The sequence below is a fragment of the Meles meles genome, chromosome 1, assembly GCF_922984935.1.
Source record: "Meles meles chromosome 1, mMelMel3.1 paternal haplotype, whole genome shotgun sequence".
NCBI classification, from domain to species: domain Eukaryota; kingdom Metazoa; phylum Chordata; class Mammalia; order Carnivora; family Mustelidae; genus Meles; species Meles meles.
In genome coordinates, this window is record NC_060066.1 from 202706948 (window position 1) to 202733756 (window position 26809).

The 26809-nt window shown below is 53.3% G+C and overlaps 2 protein-coding genes across 3 annotated transcripts; one reads left to right on the forward strand and one right to left on the reverse strand.

Annotated features, from left to right (window-relative positions):
• Positions 1-668: 668 nt before the first annotated feature.
• On the reverse strand, positions 669-1636 carry UBXN10 (UBX domain protein 10). The gene has a single exon (XM_045993294.1). The coding sequence runs from the start codon at positions 1634-1636 to the stop codon at positions 821-823; it is 816 nt and encodes a 271-aa protein (XP_045849250.1). The 3' UTR covers positions 669-820.
• Positions 1637-5258: 3622 nt separating this feature from the next.
• On the forward strand, positions 5259-25678 carry PLA2G2C (phospholipase A2 group IIC). Of its 2 annotated transcripts, XM_046023769.1 has the most exons (6): positions 5263-5330; positions 10476-10603; positions 13155-13270; positions 15194-15338; positions 17003-17106; positions 25379-25678. In XM_046023769.1, exons 3-6 carry the CDS (start codon positions 13177-13179, stop codon positions 25546-25548), a joined length of 513 nt encoding a protein of 170 aa, XP_045879725.1. In that variant the 5' UTR covers positions 5263-5330; positions 10476-10603; positions 13155-13176; the 3' UTR covers positions 25549-25678. The 2 variants fall into 2 exon arrangements, with proteins under 2 accessions (XP_045879733.1, XP_045879725.1); XM_046023777.1 differs by lacking the exon at positions 10476-10603 and having other exon boundaries at positions 5259-5330.
• The last annotated feature ends 1131 nt before the right edge of the window (positions 25679-26809 follow it).

A 26809-nucleotide genomic window follows, 5' to 3' on the forward strand; every position in this document is an offset into this window, starting at 1 on the left:
AGAAACAAAAAGATTCCATGAGTGACAAAAGCGAAGGAAATCAGAATACACTGGCTTTTCTCAGTTTGGGAAGACTGCGGCATGCAGAGTAGCTACCAATGTTTGCAAACCTACTTATTCTCTATTTAAAAGTGGCTACTTGGCTAATCCACGGTTGTGGAAGCTATATGCTTTCTAGCTCCCGGGCTATTTCAGAAACGTTGATGTGTTGGGGGATTTGTATTAGCGAAAGACCTGTTCTCTCCTCTGAAGCCACATCTCACAAACTGTAATCCCCAAGAAACTCTAGCCACCCGCACCCAGCAAAGAGGCTGCTTCCAAGATAGTGTCAACTGCCTGTTTCTTAAAGATGTTTGCAAGAAATACAAATGCCAGTTCGACATTTCCTGAGCCCTGGTTATTTACGAGACTTGAATCCTCTCTGGGAAGTATTTAATCCTGCATCAAATACAGAAAGGCAAACCATTGGCTTCGAGAGAGGGAGAGTTCATTTGTAAAGGCAAGCGGGTGCTCCAGAAAGGACCCAGACCTCAGGGAAAGGGGAGACCTGGTCATGGTGGTTTCAGGAACAGCCCTGATAACCTGCCAGCTCACTCCAGTGCTGGAGGGAATCTAACAACTGGAAGAGAACCTTCTCAGTGTGCTTGGTGCATATGCAAATTTCATTCTGCAGAGGAGAGGCTGTGAAGGTGGATCGCAAGGATCACAGCCGCCCCAGGTTCACACGGCTAAACTTGTTACTGAGCTGCCCAGAAGGCCACAACAGCCAAGCGTGCTCCTTGCTCAGAGACCCAAGACCCCAGCTAGGGGGGCTGTGGACTCAGGGCTCCCTCTCCCCTTCTTCCTGCGAGATGCCCAGCACTGACTTGTGGGGGATTTCGCACTCCTGCAGGGATCTGGTGAGGTCAGAGAACCGTCTCCTGGGCACTTCCATGGTTTCAATGCTGCAGGGCTGGTAGCTGGCCTGGTTCTTGTCCTCAGCCACAGCGACAACCGTCTGTAAGGCGTCGGTGGGCCGGAAATGGTGAACGAACCTTCGGCCCGACGGCGACCTGATGGCCAGCAGCAGCCTGGGCTCTCCATCTGACGGGTCCTCCGGGTCCCCCGCCCTGGGGGAGGTCTGTCTCCTGGTCTGGACGACGACTTTCCTCTCTGGGGAACAAGCTGGAGCTCTGGACTCTTTTTCACTCGTCTTCAAGGTGCCGCTCAGCTGCAGGGAGCTGGCCTGTTTCACCACTGTTTCCACAGACCTTTCCACCAGGCTCTTCCTGTTGATGGAAGGGAGGACTGGGTATTTATTGAGGGAGGAGGAAGCGCCAGCTGGCACCTGCTGCAGCAGCTCCGGGATCTCGCCGGGAGCTCCCTGATTTGGAGACCTGGGTGTGCAGGCTCCCGGCCTCTGGCCACCGGGTGGCTCGCAGGGGATGGCTGGAGGCAGGGAGGCCGGCGCGCGGTGAGGACCCGGCTCTGTGCCCTGCGGTCTGTGCGGGCTGGGCCGCGTCCGTCCCTTGGCGGACTTGGGCCTGAGGACGTGCATGTTCGCCGAGTCTGGCTGCCAGATGAAGCCGTCAGCGGCCGTGCGGCCCGCGGTGCTGTGTTCAGGGGGGGTTATGTTCACAGGGGCCTTGGTGGCCATTGCTTCTCAAGACCCCTAAGGAAGCAGGAGAGAAGAGAAGCCGTGGATTATACTTGCCGGGACTCCCGCCTCCAAGCCGGTCACCCCCGGGGCCGGAATCCGTGCCAACTGGCTGGGAGTCTGGGGCTCCTCTCTGGATTTCCGGTGTGGGCGAGGCCACTGGGTGCCACGCATTCCTTCACAACCTCAGTCATTTCAACCACTCGGAAAAATCAGTGAACCAAGAGTGAGGGGAGACCGGTGTCGAGCCCACCAGTAAAGAGATATTTTCAATGAGTAATAATTGCCATGAGGAAGATAAACAAAGTAGGCACCAGGGAATGACTTGGTTGGGGGGGCGAATTCTTATTCTTACGGGGTTAGGGAGGGGGCACCGTTGCTGATCTCAGCCCGTTGGCCAGAACTCACAGGGAGGTACGCAGGTTCATTCACAGCAGGTGAATGAACGGGGAGGGGGTGTGCCCATGAGTCTTCGTTTGTGGACACTGATATTTGAATTTCATAGCATTTTCATGGGGCACAAAAGATTCCTCTTCTTTCCATTTTCCCCCCAACCATTAGAAAGTACAAAACCTATTCTTAGCCCACAAGCTACATAAAATTGGCAGTGGGCCATCGTGTACCAAACCACGTCTTCGACCAGCTCCATAGGGGATGCTGGGCACGAGATCATCCCACAGGTGTAGGAACCAGAACACTTGCTCCGTGCTCACAAAGCCCCCTATCGTCAGAGTCTGGACTTGAACCCAGGTCTTATGAACCCTGGTTCCGTTCTGGAGGACGGGGCTTCACTTTCTGTCTTCCTAGCTACCTGGAGAACCCTCTGAGGGCCTCTGTATGTGCGTCTCCCGCTGGGGGTGCTCATGCGTGCTAGGAAAGTCTCACAGAAGCCTCAGGTTCCCAAGCTCAGGAGGAGGCACGGGCACTTCTCTGTGCAGGCCCCGATGGCCAGATCAAGTCCCTCCTCACCATCTTGGTGGACCCTTCATTAACCCAGTTGCCACCATCTCCCCCTTCCAGGCCCTGGTGATATCCTTTCCTGGACACTGCGGGGCGTCTAGTGCTCCCCTGACCTTGGAATCCTGACCACCACCGCATAGGCTGACCAGGTGTCTCCTTACACTCTAAAGACCTTCTGGTAATTTCCCAGTGCCTCACGGTCCCCAAGGAGCAGCACGTCTGAGTGCAAAGGAACCAGGACCTGATGTCCTAAGTCCGGGATTCTACTGCAGGCTCTGCTGGGAGTTAGCTAAGCAACCACGGGACCGTCATTCTACCTTCCTGATACACCTCTTTCCTCATCTATAGAATTAGCCATATGACCTTGAAGACATTATTTCAATACCTCTGAGGTCAGTCCCTTGATCCACAACAGGAAGATGGTAATACGAAATCACATAACCACGGCCATAAGCACCAGGCTCGGGGCATGCGTAGTCTTAAGGCTTAAGAAGAGGTAAGGTTCTTTTGCTTTTGTGTTTGGTTTTCTGTTTGCTTAGTGCTTTCTATTATTTTAGGTCCAAAAACCTTACCTGTTGCTGCAGAGTTTTTTCCCCAGGGGGCCCTCGGTGGTTCTGCTCCTGGCCACCTCCAACCAGCAGGGCAATCCCTGGAACCCGTGCCTGCCCCGCCCACTGCACAGAAATGCCAGAAGGTCGATTTCGACTGCCCGTGAACTTGGCTCAAAAATGCAAAACAACGTTTTCCTAAGAAATGCCTTCTGATATCCCACTTTAATTGCATCCTTACCTCAAACCAGCTCACACCAAGCTTCGTCACACAGTCCTGAGCAAATGCAATTCCAGCCCTGTAGCCTTGCATTCTAACGCTATCGTTCTGTGCCTCTTACCCATGTTGCCAAATTCCAGAAAGTATCCTCTACCTCTCCATTAAAACCACACCCAAACAAGACACGGTCTTCTCCTATATCCCCAGCCACTAGCCAGTTCGAAAGCCGGCCTCCCTTTCTTAACTTAAAGGCCTCTAGGCTTGCTGCCTTCTGTCCACAGACTGGGCCTTTCCACACTTCCCATCTTCTACTTCTTGCTAGGTTTTCACACCCAATCTGGCTGCTGGGAGTTCAGGAACCTTCTCCTTGGCATGAAAAAAAAGCCGGCCTGTCTCCTTGTTAATTTAATCTGTTTTCTGATCAACTGTGAAGAATGCGGTTTTTCCCCTGTTGGCTGAGTTCTAAAGTCTTTCACTTGCAATTAAGTAGCTCTGCACTTTAACTCGGGTGACAGGAGAAGGTCGTGATTGTCCAACTGTTCTGCCAAAGATAAGCGCAATTTGGGAACCAGCTCCCCTTCTCGGCCCTCCCCCACCCCCCCCAGCAATGGCTATTAATTTGCCACAGCTTCTACAGAATTATCACAGACTTGGCTTCTAACTCCCACACATGCCTCAGGAAGGTTTAACTGTCAGTAAGTTTGGTAACTTAGAAACCTCTTCCTTAACAACTTTGATGAGGAAAGTCATGTGTTCTCGCAGGCTCTCTGCTGGATTATTTTTAACAGTAAAACTTGACTATGTGCATGCACTTTCTATACCTTTTGGTACTATATAATTATCCATGTTCAGGGGGTGTCATATTCAAGACACCCTGGTCATAAGATAACATGACTGCGAGCTATCTCAGAGAAAAAAACCTCAATTATGACTAATTCCTATAAGCCCACTCATGGTTATTTAGAGACTAACACCTCCTTCAGGTAAAACCGTTCCATCGAACCTGCTTTCATAACCCACTGCCTCCTCCCGAGCGCGGGGACCATCTGTTACACGGAGGGAACACCAACTCTCTGCAGCATCTATCTCATAGAAAGGGGGAGCTGGGGAGGTGGTGGTGGGGAACAGGTGTTTGAGGACCTGGGCCAACCATGATTTTGTATCTACACCTTGGGTCCCGAACCCTGTCCACTCCCCTGAATCTGGGAAGGCTTGGGCAGTGCCCATCATTACCCCCCCCCCCCCTTAGCTCATTTCCCCACCTCTAGGCCTGGCAGACGTTCAACCACAAAGTGATTTGACAAGATCTTGGTGTAGGCATCCATCAAGCCACCAACCAAATAGGCAAGTGGCCTGTTTGCTTAAACAGAATAGCTACACCCCAGAGGCCTGCTAGGAGTCAGGAAACAAACATCAGTAATGACTTCCAGGGAACTGCCAAAAGGGCAGGTACCTATGGCTTAAGATGAATTATCCAATCGACTGGAAAGGAAGGACATTGGGCAGGAAAGGCAGAGGCCATATTCCTGCTTTCCAAAGGAGCCCACCTCTCTGCACAGGGTCAGACCACCCCCTTTCACTGGCAACCCAAATCTAAACCCACAGCAAATGCAGTAAAATACACCCGCCCACGTACCATCTGCTGGTATATACCGAGCATGCATACATTTGAATTGGTCTTTTAAAAATGTTTATCAGTTAATACTATCCCCTGCCAACAACCCCACCACCCCCCAGCCCCAGTCCACCCCCCGCCCCTCCGTGAGGCTTGAGGCTTTCAAGATGAAAGCACTCAGAAGAATCAACAGGAGATGGTAGTTGGCCTGAGCAGGAGAAAACTTTGGTACCATTCCCAGTTCTACCCCCGGCTAAATGATTAGAATGCACTGTCCCACGCAGAGTGCAGAGTGCCGCGTTTACGAGGGGGAGTGGAGAAATTGGACCACAAGCCACCGAGTGATCAAAGGTTTGGAAAAGGCAGTGGGGATGGTTGCAAGAGCAGCGTGGGGGAGGGGGGAGGAGGAGGAGGAGAGCTTAATTATTTCCTAGTAGGGACAGTTCTAAAAGGAAAGGAGTTGAGCTGGAACAGCAGAAGCAGACGTTTGGGGGAGGGGCAAGAAAGAACGTCTAGAAAGTGAGCGGTGCCTTGGGTGAAAGCGCATGGGTCTGGGGAGGCTCTGATCTGGCTCCGGTCTCTCCGAGTGCAGGACGTCCTTTGGCCCCCGTGGGTCTGTTCGTGTCCCAGTCCGTACTGCCCAGCCAGGAGCGCATGGCCCGGCGGTTTCCCAGCCCCCTCGGCTTCCACGGAGCCCGGGAGCTGTCCCATCCGGCAACGGTGAGCTGGGCTGGGCTGGCTGTCTTTGGCCCGGAGTGGCCGCTTCTCCCTGGGACCCCTCCTGTCCCCCGGGGGCGGCCTGTCCCAGGGCGGCGGGCGCGCTCACCTCGCCTCTGCTCCATCCGCCCCGCAGTCGCCAGGCTCAGTCCGGCTGGTAAACAGCCGGCGTCTCCGGGGCAACGGGCTGGAGGGGGCCACGTGCTTCCGGTCGGTGGGGCACCCCGCCCACCCCAGGGGCGCGCCAGTGGGGGGCCTCCTGGGTCCTCTCCTGGGTGGGGCTGGGGGGCACCGTGGGCTGTGACCTGGGGCCAGGCCCCAACCCGCTCAGTGTCCTCGGTTTGGGGGAGAGGCTGCTGGACTGATTCCCCCGCACCCTCCAGGCTCAGTGGTTGATTCTAGGCTTGTGTTGGGTTGGGGCCTCTCTCTGCCTTGTCTGTTCTCAGGGCAATGTCTTTAACACCAGCCCCACACTCCCCGCCGCTTAGGGACCCTTGGGATCAACTACCTCTGCCCCGTTTTGCCTCCCCTAACCACGACCCCTGTACTTCCAGCAACCCCGCCCACTTCCACCCCATTTGTCTTTTAGTGGAAACCGCAGCCCATTGCCCTCTATGCTTTCTCACAGCCCCCGCCCCCCAAACCTGCTTCTTTCCTGCCCTGACCAGCTCACAGTCCTTTACCCAGGCCATTCCCTTTGCAGAATCCCCCACGCGCTTGTCCTGCTGCCACTCTGTCCCTCCCAGTTGATGAAACTCCATCAGTCCATTTACACCCAGGGGCTGAAGACACTTTGACCAGCCGCAGACCTTGGCATAATTTATGGAAAGGTGTGGTCTCCAACATCTACTGGACCCTTAACCCCAGGCAGAAATCCTCCCACTTCCCCCAGTTCAGTTCTGTCTCCTCTCTCCTTTGGTGGTTATTTCAAACCTTGTCCTCTCTCCTGAAACCTCTCCCTTCTCCTCTGCCCCTCCTCCAACGCAGAAGAATCCTTACTTCCCTCTTTGGAGACAAAAGAGAAGCCATCCTATGGAAGCCTTGTTCATGTTCTCTCATTAGACTACACACTTGCCTGTTTTCTTCCGTCCTTCCTGCTTGAATGGGAAGGGACATGTCCTCTGCCTCTGTCCAAGACCTACTGCTCCTCCAACGGCCCCGAAGCCAATTCTCTGCCAAAGGGCCACATACATACACTCCAGACCTTTGCTCCTGCTGTCCCTGATGCCTGGAAGATTCTTCTCCCTCCTCCCCAAACTTTGCCTCCTCTCTTCCTTTGCCTAATGCCCACGTAGCCTTCAGATCCCAACTTGAATGGATGAAGGCTTTCTTCCAAAATAGAATTAACATAGCTTCAGAAGGAGCTCTTATTGGACTACTATTGTGTACCAGGCACAGTTCTAGACTCTTGGAATATGCAGATGAATAATTTCATGACTGTATTATTGGAAGGTAATGTTAGTAGACAAAAACCAAATTATCACAGGAAAGAATCAGTGTATCCTAGCATTGTGACCGGATATCTGCTGTCTCGTGTGTCCTGGACACATGGACACGGGATTGCGCTTGGGCACGACAGCGACCCTTCTCTGAGATGGTCACAGTCTGGTTGAGGAGGCGTGTCACACGCCCTTCAGGAGTTATAGATCAGATTGTTTTCAAAATACAGTTTGAGCCAAGAATAGAAGAACGGGCAGGGGTTGGACGTGGTTATGTGCCCCTGACCCTGACAGGAACGTCTTTGGGCCCCAGGAGGAGGGGATCCTTTCAGCAGTGAGATTCCCTCCTGTCTCAGGAAAGCTGTGCCTGAACTATGGGAGCTGTGGGTGGGCCATGCCACCTGCTGGGGTGGCCTCCTCCCCAGCCCTGGACATCTGAGGTGGCACCTGGGGACCCCAAGGAGGTGCAGGAGGTGAGGGTCTTAGGAGCTGTTGGCTCCGCAGCTCTGTGCTGGGTGGCTTCTTTCTTGTAAATGATTCTGTCAGAAATATCTAAGCAATGCTCTTCAGGCCTTCGACGCCCACCCAAAAAAGATTAAAGTAGATTCTTCATCAGCTATTTTAATAGCACCTAAGGATTATGCAATCTTTTGGAAAATCAAATCCGCTTCTCCCCCTACCGTGTGTGTGTGTGTGTGTGTGTGTGTGTGTGTGTGTGTGTCCCTACGTGGCCACGCACTGAAATGGGGCTGATGCCTGGAGTCTGTTTAATATTCAGCAGGACATGTCCTTTGCTCCCCAGGGCCATGTAACGCACAGTGCCCAGAGAAGATGGAGGGAAGGAAGGAGAGCCCACCCGCCAATGGCTGTGTCTTCCTGCTCTTTAAAGAGAATGCTGACTTTGCCACCTCTGTCTCCCCTTTCTTTAAAGAGCATGTCTTCAAAAGACGAACCCTATAAGGCCTGGTCTCTGACATGCGTGCAAATGGATTCTCAGTAAACGTGGCCAGAGGCTGCTCTGTCAGGTTCAAAGTGGGGTCACCCTCTTTCCCAGCCGCGGTTCCCTTACTCCCCAGCTTCCTCCATGGGTTCCAGCCAGCTCATTCCCAAACGGGCCTTTGGTCTTCTCATCTCCAGGGTCGTTACTCATGCCTGCCCCACCCTGCTTCCTTCCTCGAAGTCAATCCAAATGTACTGATCCTTCAAGGCCCCTGTTAAAAAGTCACCTCTTTCATAGAGGCCTTTCCTGACCACCTCCTCCTCAACCCCAAACCACATGGGCTTTTGCTGATCCCTTTTGGTCCAGTGGAACGTGTCCAAGATGGCGCCACCCACCCTCACCCGGTCAGGTCCTCCGATCTTCAGTGCTCTCTTCCAGAAAGGCGTCATTGGCCTTCTTTGCAAAAACAAAACAAAACCAAAGACAAACAAACAAAAAAACAACTGACCCTTGGGGTCCCTCAAGTTCTTGAGTGGCAGAGCTGTTCCAGAACCCCCCTCTGGCTGATTCCACCCCGTACTCCAGAGCCCACCCCCAGCCCGGCATTCCCACATGGCACTTTTACCTGTACCCGCCTATTGCACTGGTCGTGAGGTGGTGGGCATGGCCCCTGGAATCCAGGCTTGAGTTTAAATCCCGGCCCCACCACTTGCTAGCTTGCTAGAGACCTCGGGTCACTTATTAGTGTTCTCTGGACCTTGGTTTCTAACTGTAGAACTTGGGCGGTTAAGAATGGGAGTGGGTTGGGCATGAAATCAGATGCTGCGTGGAAAGGTCTTAGCATGTGCCGGGAACGTTTGTGACTGCTTGGGGAGGGTTAGTGCTCATTATCATGTTGGTTTCACCCTCCATGTGCCGCCTCCGTCAGTAGGACCTGAGCTCCTCGAGGCTAGGAACTTGGCTGTGTCTGAGTCCCCTGCTTTGCCCGCACGGTGCCCACTTCATGATAGGCACTCAGCAAATGAGTTAAATTAATGAAGAGACAATGCTGATTCCACAGCTGGCTTTTCCACCGAGGGACCCGGCTGGCTGCCACTTGACATCCCCCAAGGATATCTGGTTTGAAGTCTAAATGACCTCCCCCAGGGCTGGGCGGAAGGCAAGAGCTTCAATGTCTCAGCAGCTTATCCCCAAAGAGCAGGTGGCCTCCAAATTTTGGAGTCTATACCCAGTGTACTATTCTGCCCTCGATCCCATTAGACCTGTTGATTGAGACCGTGGGTAATCTTCAAGCAGAAGAAGGACAGGGTGTCGTTGGTGGAGAGGCCAAGACGCTGGCACAGTTACTATGCGTTCTGGTGCCTGAGCATCCCAACAGGACCTGCAAGAGGGTAGTTTCTAGATAATGAAATCCCCCTCTTGAAGTGCAGGATTCTATTTCCCATATTATTAGAAAACATCCATTAACGTTGTGCCTCCTTCCCTGTCTTCTTAAGCAGAACATAGCAAACATGGTACTTCACCTTGGCTACTGTTGGCCAAGTGCTTTTGACCTCAGGAACTTGTTCAGTCTTGCCGGCAATCCGTGGGAGGGGCAGGCTCGTTGTTTCCCCCTTGCGGACGATGAAGGGACGGCTCAGGAACTTTCAGTCGTTCTGCCAGGAAGTGGGGGAGCCCCACGCCAACCCTCTTCTCCAACAGAGAATCCAGAGCTGTTTGCCCTGCACCGCAGTCTCTTACACAATGCAGCCTTTTCTCGACGACTTGAAGTCACCAACACTCCAGGGGCAACGGTGTTGTTGTAGTCAGAACTATCCGTCCCCATACTCAGTGGTTCCAGGTTCGCGGGCTTGGTCCGTTACCGTTTTCATCACTCCCTTCTCTCCCTTGCCCGCCTACTACAAGCCACCATTTAACTCCCTTCCCGTTCATCTGCTGGGTCTGAGAAAAAGAGGCTGACCCTTGCTGGAATTGTGTCTCAAGTAAGAACATTCGCTGTGTTTTGGGTAGGTAGAGCCCTGGGCACCGTGCCCTACTGGGAAGCAGGAGAATGGCTCAGGGTTAGGGATGCCAGTTTTGGTGTCCACACACCTGGGGCGAGTCTTGGCTCCATCAGTGTGCAGGACAAAATCCCTAACTCCTGCAGGCCTCTGTTCTCCCATCTAGAAACTGGGGTTGATCATCAGGGCCACAAGGGGAACCTTGAAAGAGGATTAAGGGAGATAATCCACAAACAGTGCTTAGTCCGAGCTGGCCCTGGGGAGGGGATGGTTTTGTTTATGTTTCTGTAACTCAACGCATCATCGGACTCTGATCATTCCTTCCTTCCTTCATTCGTTCCTCAAATATGGATTTACTTCCCACCTCTCCGTGCCTGGTTTTCTCATCTGCACGATGAAGGTGATGCCGAGGGCTGTGCTCAGAAGCCTCGCAGGGTGTGGAAGTGTGACACGAAAGTGACTCATCCTCACCGTCATACTCGTGTGTGCCAGGCCCTGCGTGTGCCGGGAGGCACTGGGAACAAAGAGGTGAGCAAAATAGAAAGAGCTTTGATTATGGAGCTCGTGGGTTCTTTCCTCCTTATTTTCTCTGTGGGGGGAAAAGCCAGCCGACATTTCAGCATTGTCTACATCAGATGAATTGATGGGTCTGAGGGCGTCGCTCACTGGCACCTGCCGACCCGCTGGCTGCCTCGCCAGAGGCTGGAGCTGGAGTCCGCGCCCTGCTCCCCACCATGCTCTCGCCCTTCGTCACGTCCCCGGGGCCTCCGGTCCTGTGCCCCCGCTGTCAGTTCAGTGCAATCCAAAGCACCCGCAAGCAGTCAGTCAAAGGAGAGGACCGTGCCCGTCTCGCCTCAGTCACAGCCTTGGAGCCAGTAGACGTCTGTGAAAATGCTCTGTCACCCTCAAAAGGCCACACGGGCAAGAGGTCTAGGCAGGGAGCCTGGAGAGGTGGAAAGAGTGCTGAATTGGGCGGTCGGGACCAGAGGTTCTGTTCTGGTCCTGCCACTTCGTAGCTGTGTGTTGCTGCTCTCTGAGCCTTGCTTTCCTCAACTGCCAAACAGGAAAGTGATAGGCTTTACCTGTCGGGTTGTAGGAGGAGCAAAGAGGAGTGGAATACAACTTAAGGAAGTTCAAGGCCCCCTCCAACTCCTCCTTTTGAAGGTGAGTTCACTGTTTATCACTCTACATGAGACTAAGTTGGCCTCCCTGGACACAGACTCTGAGACGGAGAAGTGCATTCTCGGGAGGCTCCCAGGAGAGACACCTGTCAGGAAGTGAACAAAGATGGACTGGAGAGAGGGAGAAGCTGACACATAAAGGGAGAAGCTGACACACAGGGAGAAGCTGACAGAAGGAGAAGTTGGCACACAGGAGTAGAAGCTGACAGAGAAGGAGAAGCTCACACACAGAAGGAGAAGCTGCACACACGGTGGGAGGTTGACAGAGAGGGAGAAGCTGGCACACAGAAGGAAAAACAAACAGAGAGGGAGAAGCTGACACACAGAGAGAAAAGCTGACAGAGAGGAAGAAGCTGGCACACAGAGGGAAAAGCTGACAGAGAGGGAGAAGCTGGCACACAGAAGGAGAAGCTGACAGAGAGAGAGAAACTGGCACACAGAGGGAGAAGCTGACAGAGGGAGAAGCTGACAGGCAGAGAGAGAAGCTAGCACACAGAGGGAGAAGCTGACAGAGAAGGAGAAGCTGGCACACAGAGGGAGAAGCTGACACTCAGAGAAGCTGACGCATAGACGAGGAGTTGGCGCACAGAGAGACACTGATTTCATTACCAGTAACGCACCCAAGTCCCTTTCTTTGTCTCTCCAAAGCGTCATCACCTGCTCATCTAAAAGACGTGCATGCCTTCTTCTTGGACTACACCATCGCACGGTTATTTTTGCAGACTCAGAAGAGGAAAGGGAGCCAGCCTGTAGAGACGGAACCTAATTTAAAAACTTCCCTGCAGCGCTTGGAATGGAGGCTGGACGAGACCAGGCCTGGTCCCGGCTGAGCCTTACATCCTCCAGCAGAACCAGGCCAGAGAGAGGCAGAGGTAGCAAGGACACCTGATGCACTGGCCCGGGGCCCTGCAGCAGGAGCTCATTCTGAAGTTTCCCCGGGAAACTTTGTCACGGAGAGTAAAGCTAGCCAAAGCTCGGTGTCTGTCAAAATCTCTGGGCTCGACAGAACTACTGTTCGTGCTCCGCGTCCTGCTGTTAGCAGATCGAGCCTGATTCCTGATGGACCACATCAAGGCCACTTACACTTAGAGCTCGTGCCGGAACAGGAGTGGGAAGTCTCCTTGGGACAACGGGGGTCCCTGAGCCCTCCTCCGTTGTCCTGTGGCAAGCGAGCCACATCTGAGGACCCTTAGTGCTGCAAATAGTATTAAGACGGGTGTGTTTCGCTGTCCTAGCATTTTTCGGTACCGAGCAGCTTTACCTGCCTTGTTTCCATTGGTCTCCCCAAGTCTGCGAGGCTGGGGGCTCTGTGGGTTCGGGAAGGCTCTTCTGACTCTTGTCTCTCTGTCTCTAAAACAATGGCAGAGCCTCTCTGTTTGTGAGGATGAAATCATGGAATGCCCGCAAAGACCTCACAGAAATCAGCAGGTGGCATTGAGGAACTCCTTAATCAATGTTTGACATTACTGACAGGTCTTTTAGACTCACCTGATAGCAGGGGAAGCCCAGGTTCAGAGGCTCTAAGCTCCTGAATGAGATACCTGATACCAAGGAGGGAAGGAAGACACGGGTGGGTGCCCACCGTGCAAGCGGGGATGGACTTCCTGGCATGGGATTTCCACCACGGATACCCTGGATGCCTTTAAACTTGGGAACCGTGGAAATACCGACTCCTCACAAGAAAAAAAGAGGGGACGGTATTGCCAGAAAAAGAAAAGAAACACTTGTACTCTTCAGACAACGGAACCCTTCCTATCTTTATATTTAGGTTCTAAATACCAGAAAGGGTATCATACTCAGAGATAATTAGGTTTGAAAAAGATCCCTTTGCTCTGAGCCCTGAGCTGTGATTGGGGTTTGGCACCCACGTGGCCTCGCCTCATTTTGGTTATTTTCAGGAGTTCGGCTGGCAGACCCTTCATGAGCAGAGAAAGGTGTGATCGCCCTGCCCCCGACCCCCTGGTGTCCTCGGGAATGAAGGCCATTGGGGTTCTCGTGGTCTTTGCCTCCTGCCGTAAGTAGTATGGAGCTGGGAGAGCTCCAGGGCTCTGTCCTCCCGTCTGGGTGTCCGTGTCTCCAGGCAGCCCCTTCTGATGGGGCATCGGGTGGGGAGGGGGGAGGAATCAGGTGTTACTCAAAAGAGAATCAGGAGTGGAATAGGCGCCCACCAAAGTCCTCCTCCTTCTGTTTCTTCTACAAAATGGGCTAGTCCCAGCATTGGGACCTCATGAAACTTCGAGAAAAATCAAAGGTTGCTAACCATTTGCTAAGGAAAGAAGCCTTGACACTGTTTTACCCCACACCCCCTTTGGAAGCCTCTTATTCTTTCCTTCTTTGCCTTTGTTTAAAGTCACGTAGATTCCAGAACAGAAACGTAGACGTATATCCAGCTAATTTAGGGACAATTAATTCTCACCAGAAAGGCTCTCTTATGGTGACTTATGGAATAATGGATAATTATAAGTCATTGCTACCAAGAGATCAGATAACACACAGTGAGAAAGAACTTGCTAGCAAACTGTGTTGAGTTTGTGGGAAAACTCTTTGACTCGGATGAGTTTGATTCATAGAATTGTCTCCAGATCCGTTTTTCTGTCTGTTCCAGCTTTGTAACTGTCAGGTCTCTAAGTCAAAATGTCAGAAATGGAGCTCCCATTTTCCCTTTAGTCCGGGGTGGAATTTACAGTTTTCAAGATCATGAGTCGGCGGGGGTGGGGGGGGAGGAGATACGCGGAGAGGACCACTTCCGCTGCCCCCGTGGTAGGCTTTCTACAACATCAGTGGCTGGTCTCTCTCTCGAGGGGCTGCTGGGGGACACCGATGACTACCCCAGGCTTCCCCACCCCTTCTGTGGTGCTTTAGGACAACAAAACCACAGTTTCACGTGGGGAGTCTCCTGTGAACGGGTTCCAAACGCCTCTGTCTCTGTGTTTCTTCCCCAAGTTCATGTTTTTATGTTATTTCATTACAAAATTAATATATGCAGGTAATTAAAAAGTAAAATAAATGAATATAACAAGCCGAAGCCACTTCTCATCCTTCCCAGATCCTAGTCCTTTTCCTACACCCAAAGGTAACTAACCACTCTTCAGAGTTTGGTAGACATGCTTCTAGGCTTTTCCACATGTTCATTTCAACCATTTTAATAGGAAAGTAATACATGGTCACTGTAAAAAAAAAAAAAAAAAGCCAAACAGCATAAAAGTATATAAATGGTGTCTATCTTCTTCTCCACCTACTTCCTCAATCCCACTGCTCAATCCCGGAGAGACTGCTATTAAAAGTAGATGTTTTCAAGACACAATTTAGTTACTCTCCCTCTGTTAGTGGATATGTGGGTGGTGTTCAATTTTTTGATACCACAAGGGACAAGCTGCAGCAAACATCCCTGTGTGTGTGTGTGTGTGTGTGTGTGTGTGCTTTTTCTACCCCCACTTCTGTAAACATTCTGTAGAATTAAAAATTGCCAGATCCCTGTGTATTTGTCATTAAAAAAAATAATAAGATTGAGGGCATCTTTCCTGCCTCTTAAGAGATTGTACATGCCTGAGGATATTAGTAGGAACTGGCATCTCTGGTTTTAAACATTTCCCATTCATGTTGCATGAGACCCAAGGGTGTTTCTGCCTGGGGTGGTTGTTTTCCACTTGGTGGGGCAGGGGGTGCACTGGGGGGAGGCATGGTTGACAGTAATGTCCCGAACATCATGGAAGCTGGGTTCTCGTCCTGGGCTGGCAAGAAACTGGCTGTGGGACACAGTGTTCTCTGATCCTATTCCTTTCCCCAGGAAAGGGGCTGATCATCCCGGGCCATGCCCATGTCTGGGGGCAAGTTTTGGGATCTCCTGATGTCCCAGAGGCCAGCGCTCTCGGTGCAGGTTGCCAGGCTGGCATGGTCTCACTACCCAGTGTCTTCTTTCTTGTGTTCTGGCCAGCAGTGATGGCCCCTGCCCACAGCAGCTTCTGGCAATTTCAGAGGATGGTCAAACTCATCACAGGACGGAGTGCCTTCTTCTCGTATTACGGATATGGCTGCTACTGTGGCCTTGGGGGCAAAGGGACCCCCGTGGATGACACAGACAGGTGAGTCTGGAGGCTCCGGGCCTGCTCTCCTTTTATGTGCACTGAAACCCAAGCCTGAGGTGAGGCAGGGTGTTAGGACTCTCACACTGCGAGAGACAGAAGCCCATTCGCAGTCCCGCAGCCACCATCTTGAAATCCTTGTGTCCAGACGACGTGCCCCGAATTCTCATGCTGCACCAGGCCTTGAAAATCATCCAGTCAGTCCTGCTCAGAGCTCGAGAAACGTCTTCAGTTCTCAAACGTCACAGCAAACGTGATCTTCGCTCAGCAACCCAGTTTTTAGGATTAGACCACAGCAAGGCCGCCCTGCTGTCTCCTGGGCCTAATTCCACATTCCGGGAGAGAGAATCCCAGTGGCCCAGTTTGGAAAAGTTGTCCATCTGGGCGAGGCCACATGGCCCAGCGTGGCTGCCAGGACTACTCTTGAGCGTGGGGTGGGGAGTGTGAGTCCTGAGAAGAAGTGGAGGTTGGCGTAACCTGGCGAGGGCATGGGGAGGGAGGAAACAGGAAAGCTTGTACATCATTCATGTGGAGAAATAAGATGTTTCTCACCACTTTTAAGCTCCTGTGCGTAAATATATTCCTGCAGTGGGACCCGAAATGTCACTCCTGGAGCTTGATTCCTTGGGACTGGGCTCTGGATAGAATATTCCATCCAGAGGAATCCCAGAGCCCTACAGGGGGACAGACACAGCTGGAACCCCCATCATGTGCCGAGCACTGGGATCGGTGATTGGCACAAGGGACCTAACTTAATCCTTACATATCCGGTGGCCAAGGCAGTGGTCCCATCCCTAGGTGACAGGCAGCAGCCGTGAGGACCCCCTAAACCACCATGACAAAGCCTAAAGACACACCAGCCCCTGAGTGGCCGAGTCAGGATTTGAATAAGAATTTGCCTGTTTCCAAATCTGGACCCTTGACCCTCTGTACCTCCCCTTCCAAGCCCAAAGGCTGATGGCAATTTTATACCATGAGACAAAGATGACAAAGAGCAAAGAGCCCGCTCCCAGGTAGGGTCGGGGAGAGGAAGGACGGAAGCACCTGGCCCAGAGCATTTGCTTTTCTGTGTCTTAGAATCCAGTTCCCAGTCCTGCCCATGCTGCTTACTCCGCTTCGTGTTCTCCCTTTCTGCCCCGGGCCACTCTGAGTACCATGAGAACTGGTGCTTTGGGTGTTTTGGTGAGCCCTGTCTTTTCAGGGACTATCACACATGCTTGGCACATGGTAGGTGCTCAGGAAAAATTCATTACGTGAATGACCGAGTCACAGGGACCTAGGTTTGAGCCCCGTGTGTGTGTGTGTGTGTGCGTGCACACGTGTGTGTGTGTGATTTTCCAGCTGTATCACTTAAGGAAATTCCCCCCTTGGGAGCTCATCTCCTCCCCTACAAAAATAGGGACAACAATCACACTTCACAGGGTTACATGGAGGAACTAATGAGATAGCAGAAGGTACTAGAAAGGGCTCACGAAATGTGAGTGGTAATGTTTATATTGTTAATATTTTCAGGAACTTACCTTCTTTTCATCAATGCTTTCTCGCTCTGGGGAGGAGGCAGGGGCGTCTTTTCCAGGTCTGCCCACGGCTCCCCCCACCCCTCCATCCCCCCTCCCCGATACCCCGAGGCCCTCCCCCATCACCTGCTCTGGTCTGGCCCCCAGATGCTGCCTGGCGCATGATTGCTGCTACGGGAAGCTAAAGCAGTTTGGTTGCCAGCCCGTGCTGAACAGTTACGAATTCCACATCACCAACGGGACCGTGGCCTGTGAGTAGCCCTCTCTGCGGGGACATGCCCTTGAACCTGGGCCTCTCCTTAATGCCTGCCTCCTGGTAGAGGAGCGCTTTGAGATGAAGATGGACAATTCTAGAAATCGGAGCTTCTTGGGAGTGCTTGCTTGGTCTCTGGTCTCTCCTGTCCATGGCTGCATCTCCAGCACCTTCTGGGAGCCTGGGGTATAGCACCTGTTCGATAAGTAGTTGTTGCCTTAAGATTACATTGAATCTTGCAGCTTTGCTTGGCAACTGTTGCTGTCGAGAACATTCCTCTGTCTGTCATGTGTTAACAAAGCAGCTTAGCTGTCTTTCAGTTGAATAAATATTTGTTAAGGGCGAGGACATGCCAAGCCCTGGTAGGTACTATCGGGGGCGGCGGTGGGGGGGGGGGCACAAAAGTAAATAGGAGGGGTCGGGGAAGGGAACTCGTGTGTCATCAAGGCCACTCAAGGAGGAGAGCAAAGAACAAGGGTGGGCAAGCACTGAGTGTCCAGCAGGTGGGGGTGGCCCCCGCTATCCTGGAGCGTGTTTAGGGGCTCCTGGGGTGTGTGTCTGGGGCAAGTTTGATCTAAAGAGCAAGCACATTCGAAGTCCCTGGCTGTAAGTTTCTCATAAATGTCATTCATTCGGGGGTAGCCAGTGATTTGAGTGTCCCTTAGGGCAACTGGCCTCCCACCCTTGCGGAATTGTGCAAACCACTTTCCTCCCTACATGTATTTGTGCTCAGCTGTGAGTGTGTTGGAATTCACTTGCCCCCCAAGGTCAGGGAACAACCACCTCCTTTCCTTTCATCTCCCCCCTTAGAATGGGTGCTCAGTGTCCAAACCCTAGGGCTTCCCAGCGCCCCCCAACCCTGGAGCCCTGGCTCAGGACACACCAAGATGGATCAAGCATTAGGACTATGTGTTGTCCCTGACCCAGTGGTGAGACCTGAGCCGGGCGGGGGTGGGGGATGAGGCTGGGGTCTCAGAGCCCCACAATGGGAGGACAGATGGTCTACTTCTCAGCCTCCACAGCCCCCAGCACCCAGCCACACTGTCAATGGGGAGAACCCCGATTTCCCACGTGAGCTCAAAGAGACTTCTGTGCTGGAGCTCTCTGGCCATGACGGTGCTCATATCTACAGCCGTGTGTCTCCTGGGAGATCCTGCAGACCATGTGCAGGGGCTGGGATGGGGTCAGGGCCTAGTGGGTGGGCAAGGGAAGAGGGCTGGAGGAAGTTGCGCCCAAAGTGTTGCTTACTTTGACACATGATGCCCTTAGAGGCACGGACCAAGCTTCTGCCTGGCTCTTCTCACCCTTCCGCCCCTCCCCCACCCTTGGCAGGAGTCAGGGGGGCAAGCCTGGCGGTTGGCTGGAGCAGGCGCGTGCAGAAAAGGTGCCCCTGACTCTTCTCAGCCTGGCTCGTGGTCTCACTTCCATATGGTTTCTTCTCGTTGCTTTTCCTCTTGATCATAACATCTGTCATGTCAAGTGTTACCTTAGAGTGCTTGAAAAGTTACCACTTTTAGAGAAAATATCCTCGAGGAGCTCTGTCCTCTGGTGCCCCCATGAAGTTCGGAGACTGAGGAAAAATGGAAAAGGTGATCTGAGAAGGGAAGTAGAATTTCAGCCGGTGCGGAGCACCTGCCCACACTGTGGTCCCAGGTTTGGGGCGAGCCTCTGCCCTCTGCACCTGGAGCAGCTTTTCTGTTCTTTTCTTTCTTTCTTTCTTTCTTTTCTCTCTCTCTCTCTCTCTCTCTCTCTCTTTTTTTTTTTTTTTGAGCAGCTTCTTTAGCAGTCCCCTTCCCTCTCCCATATAGGGCCAGAGCCACAGCCTGGGACTCCAGGAGTTGGGGGTGAAAGTGATCTGAATGACAAGATGGACCCCTCCCCTCCCCTGCCAATGTGGCACACAGAAGCATCCTCTGCTTGGCACCTGCTGGGTGGTGGTGGGAGGTGCAGGCCCAAGCTGGGAGCTGGGGGGAAAAGTTTGCAGGCTGGGCTGTGGTTCCCACAGATGCTGCCAGGCAGCCAGTTGCCCCTAAAGCTTGAGAAGACCTCCTGGAGTCTGGCACCCTGCTAAGGGCATTAGCATGGGGTGGGGGCAGGTGCTTCCCAGACAGTGAGTATCAGGCTAATCCCATGTCCTCCCCACCTGACCTTGCCAAGCCCCAGCTCCCAGGAGCAGGGCCAGGAGCTGGTGATTTGGGTTCTGATCGTGGGTGTGCTGCTGGTACCTGCTGAGCCCACAAACCAGACCCAGGCACATTCATTTACTTGTCCAGTATTGCCTGAGCGCCTACTGGCTGCCCATCCAGGGCCAGTGTTGTGCAGGGGCTGGGACGCAGAGCAAGGCAGACTCAGCTTCTGCTTTCCTGGCATTCTCCAGACCCAAAAGTGTCCCTTTAGACCAACCCCTCATTATAGGGACAGGGAGACAGGCCCAGAGAGCGAAAGAGTTTGATCTGAGTAGCAGGCAAGGCTAAAACACATGTGTCTTTAGCCTTTCCAGTGCTCTGGAACGCACTGCTTAGCCTGAGTTTTCTGGGCCTCAGTTTTTTAAATTCATGAAACAGGTACATTAGTGACAGCGGCAGTCCATGAGCATCTGTGATAGGTACTTTACACAAAGCACCCTAACCCCTGGGATCCACCTTTGAGGTGAACGTGGTAATCAAGAAGGACCCTGAGGCTCAGAGAAGTTAGCTGAGGTGGCCACGGTCACACGGCCAGGGAGAGAAGAGTCCTGAGTCGGACCCAGATTGTCTGGTCCAAGAGCTGGTGCTCCTGCCTCACACTGCACCCCCCACCCCCGCATGGCATGGGGCTGCTCAGAAGGTGTTGGGGGGCTGCGCTTGGTTGGAAGGCTCCCACAATTGCAGGTCTTGTTGGACTTGCCCTGCTTGTCGGCAGCATACTCACCAGAATGCTCAGCACCGGCCCAGCGGACAGAGAACGGCAGATGAATTTGGCTCCTTTGTGATGCCCCAGATCTTTCTGTTCTAGCTTTCTGTCCCCTGCTAAGAGGCCCAGAGAGAGCACGTAGTTGGGAGTCAGGCTTAGAGCTGGGTCTGAATCCCAGCTCCACCACTTTTAGCCAGATAATTGCATGACTACCCTGGGCCTTAGTCTCCCGGTCTGTAAAATGGGGCTAATACTCTGCACTTCGTAAAGTTGCTACAGTAACCGCACTACAGGGTCTGGCCCATAGCAGGTGCTTAGGCAATGCTTTTCCTTTTAGAAGCCGAAACTTCTTTTTGCCCCTAAGTTTTCTTTTCCCCTTTACTTTTGCAGAAAAGCACTGGGATTTTCTTCATGACTGTTAGATTTCTCGGAAGCCTCTCCTCTGCCCCTGTATCCCCTCAAGCTAACATCATTAACTCCCTAGAGAAGAAAAGCTCTTCCCACCCCAATTACACTGCAGTTCAAAGTGCGGCCCTGTAAGGGTTAACTGCCTCCCCCCATCACCAACCCCCAACCTCCAAGTTCTGAAATCCCTACCCAGAGCCTGGCCCCGGGTTGCCTAGCAACCTGCAGCTGATCCGGGATGCAGTTAGTGAGCAGGGAAGGGAAAGGAGAAAAAACAACTTGGCCTGTCCATGTCTTTAAATGTCACTGGGAGATCAGTGCAGAGAAAGGCCTATAACCCAAGCCCTGGGGCCAATTTGCCAGGTGGGGACAGCCACCCTCGAGCGAGCAACCGGGGGACCAGGGAGGTTGTTACCCCTCCTCTGAGTGGGCTTATGTAAGTTCTTGACATTTGCAAGGGACTTTAAGATTAGCCAGCAGAGACCCCCACCCTCTCCACCCACACAGCCATGTATGTGTTGTGCAAGGGGCCATGGGAGGCAGAGACCATGTTCCAGCCCTGGTCCCTCTTCCACTTCCGTGTCTGACAGCCTCTGACTTCTCCCTCTGCCGACGAGGGAAGGTGAACATGGCAACCACTGGAATTCGTGGTGGGCAAAGCTCTTTCTCCTTCATTACGGAATGTATCCCTCACAACACCTCACCCGCTGACACATCACCCTTTTTTTTCTCCTAACATTTGTCTCTACCTGAAATTGCCTTGTTTGTTTATGCATCCACTCTCCCGCCAACCAGAATGTGAGTTCTGGGAGGGCAAGGAAAAAGCTTGTCTGTGTGGGGGGCACTCATCCCCATTAGAACCCACAAAGAAGGATGCCCTGAAAGCTATGCAAAGTAGGGTCTGCAGGCTCAGACCTCTACCTCCAATGCCTAGCCAAAGGCCAAGCACATGTTCAGAACTCAATACCTGTTTGATGAGTGAATGAATGAACTCAAAATAGTCAATGCTAATGTCTGTTTCCCGATTTGAAAGCCAAGGAAACAGGCTTGGGGACAAGGAACTTGCCTGAAATCCTAAAGCACACAGGCGGTGGGTCTGAATGGAGAATGCTGCTTCCCGTTGCCTGGGATGGGGATCTTTTGCTGCCACGCAGAGGGTGAACCTCCAGCCAGTGAGGCAGTGGCACCTAGGGACGGAGTGTTTCCTGGATGTTTAGGATGGAAGATATGTGAGAAGACACACTCCCTGCCCAGGGAGCTTGCCTCCAGGGAGCGAGTCAGTATTCCCAAATATTGAGAAATGAAGTGTTCCAACAAGGCAACAGGATACAGAATGATGACGACAGGGAGAGGGAAGGACAGCTACTTCAGGGGGCCCGAAGGAGCCCTTGATGGAAGCAGCATTCAGCCAGTGTGGCAGGAGCAGCGGTGGGGGGCATCAGGACCGCGGTGGCTGGTGTCGCATGGGGAAAGGGTCCGCGGGGCTGGGCAGACAGGTGAGGAGGGCGTCTTCTCCTTCCGTTGCAGGGGAAGCTGCCAGGGCGTTTGCTGCAGGATACGGTCTACTTTTGCTTTAGGAAGATCACTCTGGCCACGGTCCACAGTGGTTGTTGAACCGGGAGGAGAGATGCGGAGCCATTAGTGAGCAGTGGGAGAAGCTTCCACAGGGGCGAGGGGGGGGGGGTGTGGAGTGGAGAAGGAGAGAAGCGTCGGATGCCGGGAGTTTAGCAGGTCAATTGTCAGGAGTTGCTGATGGATAAGATGCGGGGTGGGGAGGAAAAAGACTAAATCCAAGGTTCCCGGCCCCAGCGGCTGTGCGGAAGGTGTTGTCTGAGCTTGTGCAGATGGGGAAGAACAGGCTACGAGAGCCAGCAAGCACTTGGCATGAGGCTTCCTGAGTCTCAGATGCTTATCAGACACCCGATGGGGAAGTCAAGTGTCCAGGAGCATACGGGAGTCTAGACCTCAGGGGAGACACCTGGTTGGGGCAAGGACCCGAGTCATGGGCGTTCGGATGGCATTTCTTTTTCCTTTATAAATAGAGTTTATTTATTTGAGAGAGAGAGAGAAAGAGCACAAGCAGGGGGAGAGGCGGAGGGAGAAGCAGGCTCCCCGCTGAGCAGGAAGCCCGATGCAGGACTCAATCCCAGGACCCTGGGATCATGACTGGAGCTCAAGGCAGATACGGAACCGACTGAGCCAACCAGGCATCCCTCAGATGGCATTTAACTCCCTGAGACCAAAGCAGAGGCCCAGGGAGAGAATTTAGAGAGCAGGGCGGAGGCCTGGGACACAGGCCGGTGGAGGCCTGTCAGCAGCCCGAGTTCTCTGTGGCGAACATTCCCGTACAGCGTCCTGCTTCGTCCCATTGTGGAAGTCTACTCCACAGACTGAGAAAAACAGCTCTGAAGCCTTCAGGTCCTTTCTTCAAACCTCAGTTCCTGTCTTGGCGTCTCCACTAGCAAACCGAAAGATGCAGGAACTGGATTCGGGCTGGTTGGGAAAAGCTGGCAAGCAAGGAGGACATTTCTTGGCCCAGGCTTCCTCTCTTTCCAGGTCTTGAGGGGCCTGGCCCGGCCATGGCTATGGGATGCCCCGGAAGTGATAGCCCACAGCCATTGGCCCCGGCTCAAAATCAGTTCCAGTGGGCCTGGGGCCCAGGTGAGGTGTTCAGAGGTCGCGCTGAGTGTCAGGAGAGGGTCAGAATCTGTGTGTATGAAAGAACCAGACTAAGCCAGAAAGGGACAGTGAAGCGAGACAAAGGACAAAGGACAGTAGAGGCAGAAAAGAGGAAGAGAGGAACAGAAGACAGAGGTGACCAGAAAGAGGACAAGAAAGAGGAGGGGATCGAAGCAGAGTGACAGTGGCCTGGACGAGTGGCAGGCCCTTTCCCAAAGAGAGCATGGTTGAAGGGGGCAGTGCCCTGCATCCAAGTAGCCCCCCGAGAACACCAGCCACGAGTCCAAGTAGGCCCCTTCAGACCATGGCAGGAAGCAAGGGGTGTGCTGGGTATGAGGGAGGCCAGAGACCCGAAGGGGACAGAGACTTGAGCGGGGCTTCTGGGGGGAGCTGAGGCTTGATGGATCCTGAAGGATTTTCTCAGATGGAAAGAGGGAGTGTGAGGGCAAAGGTGACCCAGGTGTCGGGAACAGTGGGAGAGGCAGGAGCCGAGAGCCAGGGGCGGGAACATCCCTGGCACACTCCAGGAGGGCACACGGAGGGCACAGCTGGAGTGTAGGATGGCTGTCAACGCGTCTTGAGAAACGAAGTCTCTGGGGAGGTGTGGGAGGACAGCTTGCTGCCGGAGTTGGACTTCAGAGGGAGAGAGGCAAACGAACGGAGGACGGAGGACGGCCGATGCTGGGACCAACTTCGAAGGGCTCCTCTTTTTCCCAGAGGCGTCACCATGGTCATCACCGTCAGCACTTACGGAGCAGGGTGGGTGTGCCTGCCACGTGCAAACCGCTCCCTCCGTACCCGGCGGCCAAAACCCTCACGACGAGCCTGCACCGCAGACACCATTATTTATTTTTGACACCTACAGTTCTCATCATCATTTTGTAAATGTGGATGTGGCCGCTAACTTGCCCATGATCAACAAACTGGTGAGTCTGGCTGCCTCCCTTCCTCAGCCCCAACCCTCAGAAGAGAGCGGAACACGCGCACACACACACACACACACACACACACAGAGCACTGCAGCTCTGGCAACTAAATAAAAGATCCCCATCTAGTGGTGACTTGGCCAAAGGGCAGACACTCAACCCCAAAGGCCCAGAGAGAGGCTGGCTGCATTCATTTATCTGGGACCCTCGACTGAGCACCCACTATGCGCTAGCATCTGTTCTGCGCACTGGGGATGCTGTGACGGACCAGACAGACAAACCCCTGGCCTCGCAGAGCTCACACTCTGTCAAGGGGAGACAGACACATGCAAGCAAATGCATAAGAGATGCATGGGTTGTGCAAAGCACAGTGAATGAGATAAACGGGAAGGGGGTTGCTGGATGGTGCTCCAGGTCGGGGGCCTGGGAGCGCCTCTCTGAAGAGAGGAAATCTGACCACGACCTAAAGGAGGAGAAGGATCCAGTCATTTGAAGATCCTGGAGAGAAGTGTTTTAGAATGGTGAGAATAAAGGCCCTGGGACAGGAGGGAGCCAAGCATGTGACAGGACAATGTGCCCAGAGCAGAGCAAAGGACAGTGGGGATGGAGAGGTTTGCAAGGGCCAGATCACAGCAAGGCTGCTCTCCGGCCTCTGGTGAGGACTTGGATGTCTTCCCACAGTGCTAGGAAACTGCACTGGGGCTTGAAGCAGGAGAGTGGACCTGATCGGGGTGGCAGTTTAAGAAAGTCCCTGTTCATTTCCTCCTGTTGGGGAGGAAAGGCTGGTGGAGACAGGGAATGCGGGAGTGGCCAGGAAGGTGGAGAGAAGAGGGCAGAGCATGAAGTACTCTAAACAGAGAAATTGATGGCATTTGCTGCGGACTGGATGTGCAAAGTGGAGGAGGGGAGGAACCCAGGCTGCCGCTCACTTCCGGGCTCGAGTAGGAGGCAGTGCCGTTTTCAAGCCGCGAGCGTGGGTGAAGGACAGGTTGGTGGGCAGAGGGAGCACTACATCGAGTGTTCCTTTCTGAACGCCTTAAGCTGGAGATGCCTGAGACATCCTCGCGAGATGTCAAGCAAGCAGCTGGATATATGAGGTGAGTTCTGAGAAAGTGGGTCCCGCACCCTTGGTCTGCGTGTTCACTCAGGGCACCCCTGTATGCAGCCCAGCCTCCCCCTCCCCATTTCCTTCCAGGCTTCTCTTCACCCCAGTCCTTGTGGCATGTCCAGGTGTGACTAGGCACCCAGAAGACAGACTCCCAATTTCCTCCCTTTCTGTTTCCAACACTTGACCCCTTGCAGCAAGCCCCCATTTTCCTAGACCTTAGAACCAAGTGGAGTCCCCAGTCACCCCTTCTCTCTCTGCAGGTCAGTGTGCCCTCAGCCCCAGCGTCAGCTGCCTCTGTGGGCTGCGGGCATGTGAGTGTGACAGGCAGTCTGCCTACTGTTTCCGGGAGAGCCTGCCCACCTACGAGAAAAACTTCAAGCCGTTCTTCTCCAGCCGGCCCCGCTGTGGCAGGCATAAGCTCCAGTGCTAGGCGGCCACGGGCCCCCTCATCGGTCAGCATGGGGTCCAAGGTCACCTGTCCTTCCTGAAGCCGTCTCATGCCATCCCCAAGAGGCTCTAGCTCCGCAGTCAGCCTTCAGCACATGGCCTAGGGTACTCTTTTGTCACTCGGCCCCAGGGGGCAGCTGATCAGCAATGGAAAAGATAAAATCCTGGCATGCTATGGAGGGAGAATAGCCTCTACATATAGACACACATAAATAACACTTTCCAATAGTCGTACGTGCTCAGAAGCAATCCAGCCAGTGGCAGGATTGAGAGATATTCTGAACCCCAACCCAGGAATTTCTAGGAGGGGAAGAGGATGCAGGATCTACCCTAAGTTCTCCCTCCACCCTGATCCCCAAATCAGGATGCAGGGTGGACTTGGGAACGGGTCACACAACCTACATCCAGGTGTGGGCAGAGCAGGGATCTTGCAAAACACAGTCTTGGCGCACAGCCAAGGATCTGAGAGCTGCACTTGGACTTTGTTTCTCCTCTGTTCCAGTTCTGCTCTCCAAAATCCCCCAGGTAGGAATGATTAATGCCATTTCCATCTCTCCAGAGACAGAGCATGAGGATATCCACACCCACCATTGCCACATGGGTGTCATAGCCAGGAAGATGTCACAGAGATCAAGAAAGGGCCTGGAAGGGGGCATCTGAGGGACCCAGAATTTCCATCCAAATTCAGAATCTCCTAGTGCTATCAGACTTAGAGTCTAATGAACACCAAAGCGACCTGAGCTGAGCAGATTCTCTTCTTTTCAATGCCCACTGGCATGGCAGAATCCACAATTGGCCACAATTGTCCTTAACCTCACTGCGTCCTTGCCTCTCATGAAGGAATGCTTAGATTTGCCCATCAAGAAGTAGAGTTTATTTTTCCAGTGGTTGAATCCGAACTCAGTGCCGGTCCTGTGAGTTACTTTGGTTAGTAGAATGTAGTGAAACGTAAGGATGGTCTGCCAGTTCCCAAGCCTGGGCCAAGGAGATCTGGTGCTCTACTCTCTCAGGATGGCAGGCTCCACCGAGAAGAAGCCTGGGCTAGCCCACTGGCAGGTGGGAGCCAGAGTCCATCAGCCCCGCTGTGTCCTCTCAGACATTGGACATATAAGAACTCTTGGCAAAGGCCAGCGAAACCCATTCATTGTGGACCATGACCCACAAGAGAAGCTCACTGGGACCAAGAAAACTTTCCGGCTGAGCCCAGGCTAAGTTGTCAATTGCAGAATTGTGAGCTGAATAAA

Coding starts and splice junctions, on each gene's coding strand:
- UBXN10 (XM_045993294.1), bottom strand. CDS start 1,636: ATGGCCACCAAGGCCCCTGTGAACATAACCCCCCCTGAACACAGCACC.
- PLA2G2C (XM_046023777.1), top strand. CDS start 13,177: ATGAGCAGAGAAAGGTGTGATCGCCCTGCCCCCGACCCCCTGGTGTCC. Junction 15,339..17,002: donor CCCGTGGATGACACAGACAG/GTGAGTCTGGAG, acceptor TCTGGCCCCCAG/ATGCTGCCTGGCGCATGATT. Junction 17,107..25,378: donor CACCAACGGGACCGTGGCCT/GTGAGTAGCCCT, acceptor CTCTCTCTGCAG/GTCAGTGTGCCCTCAGCCCC.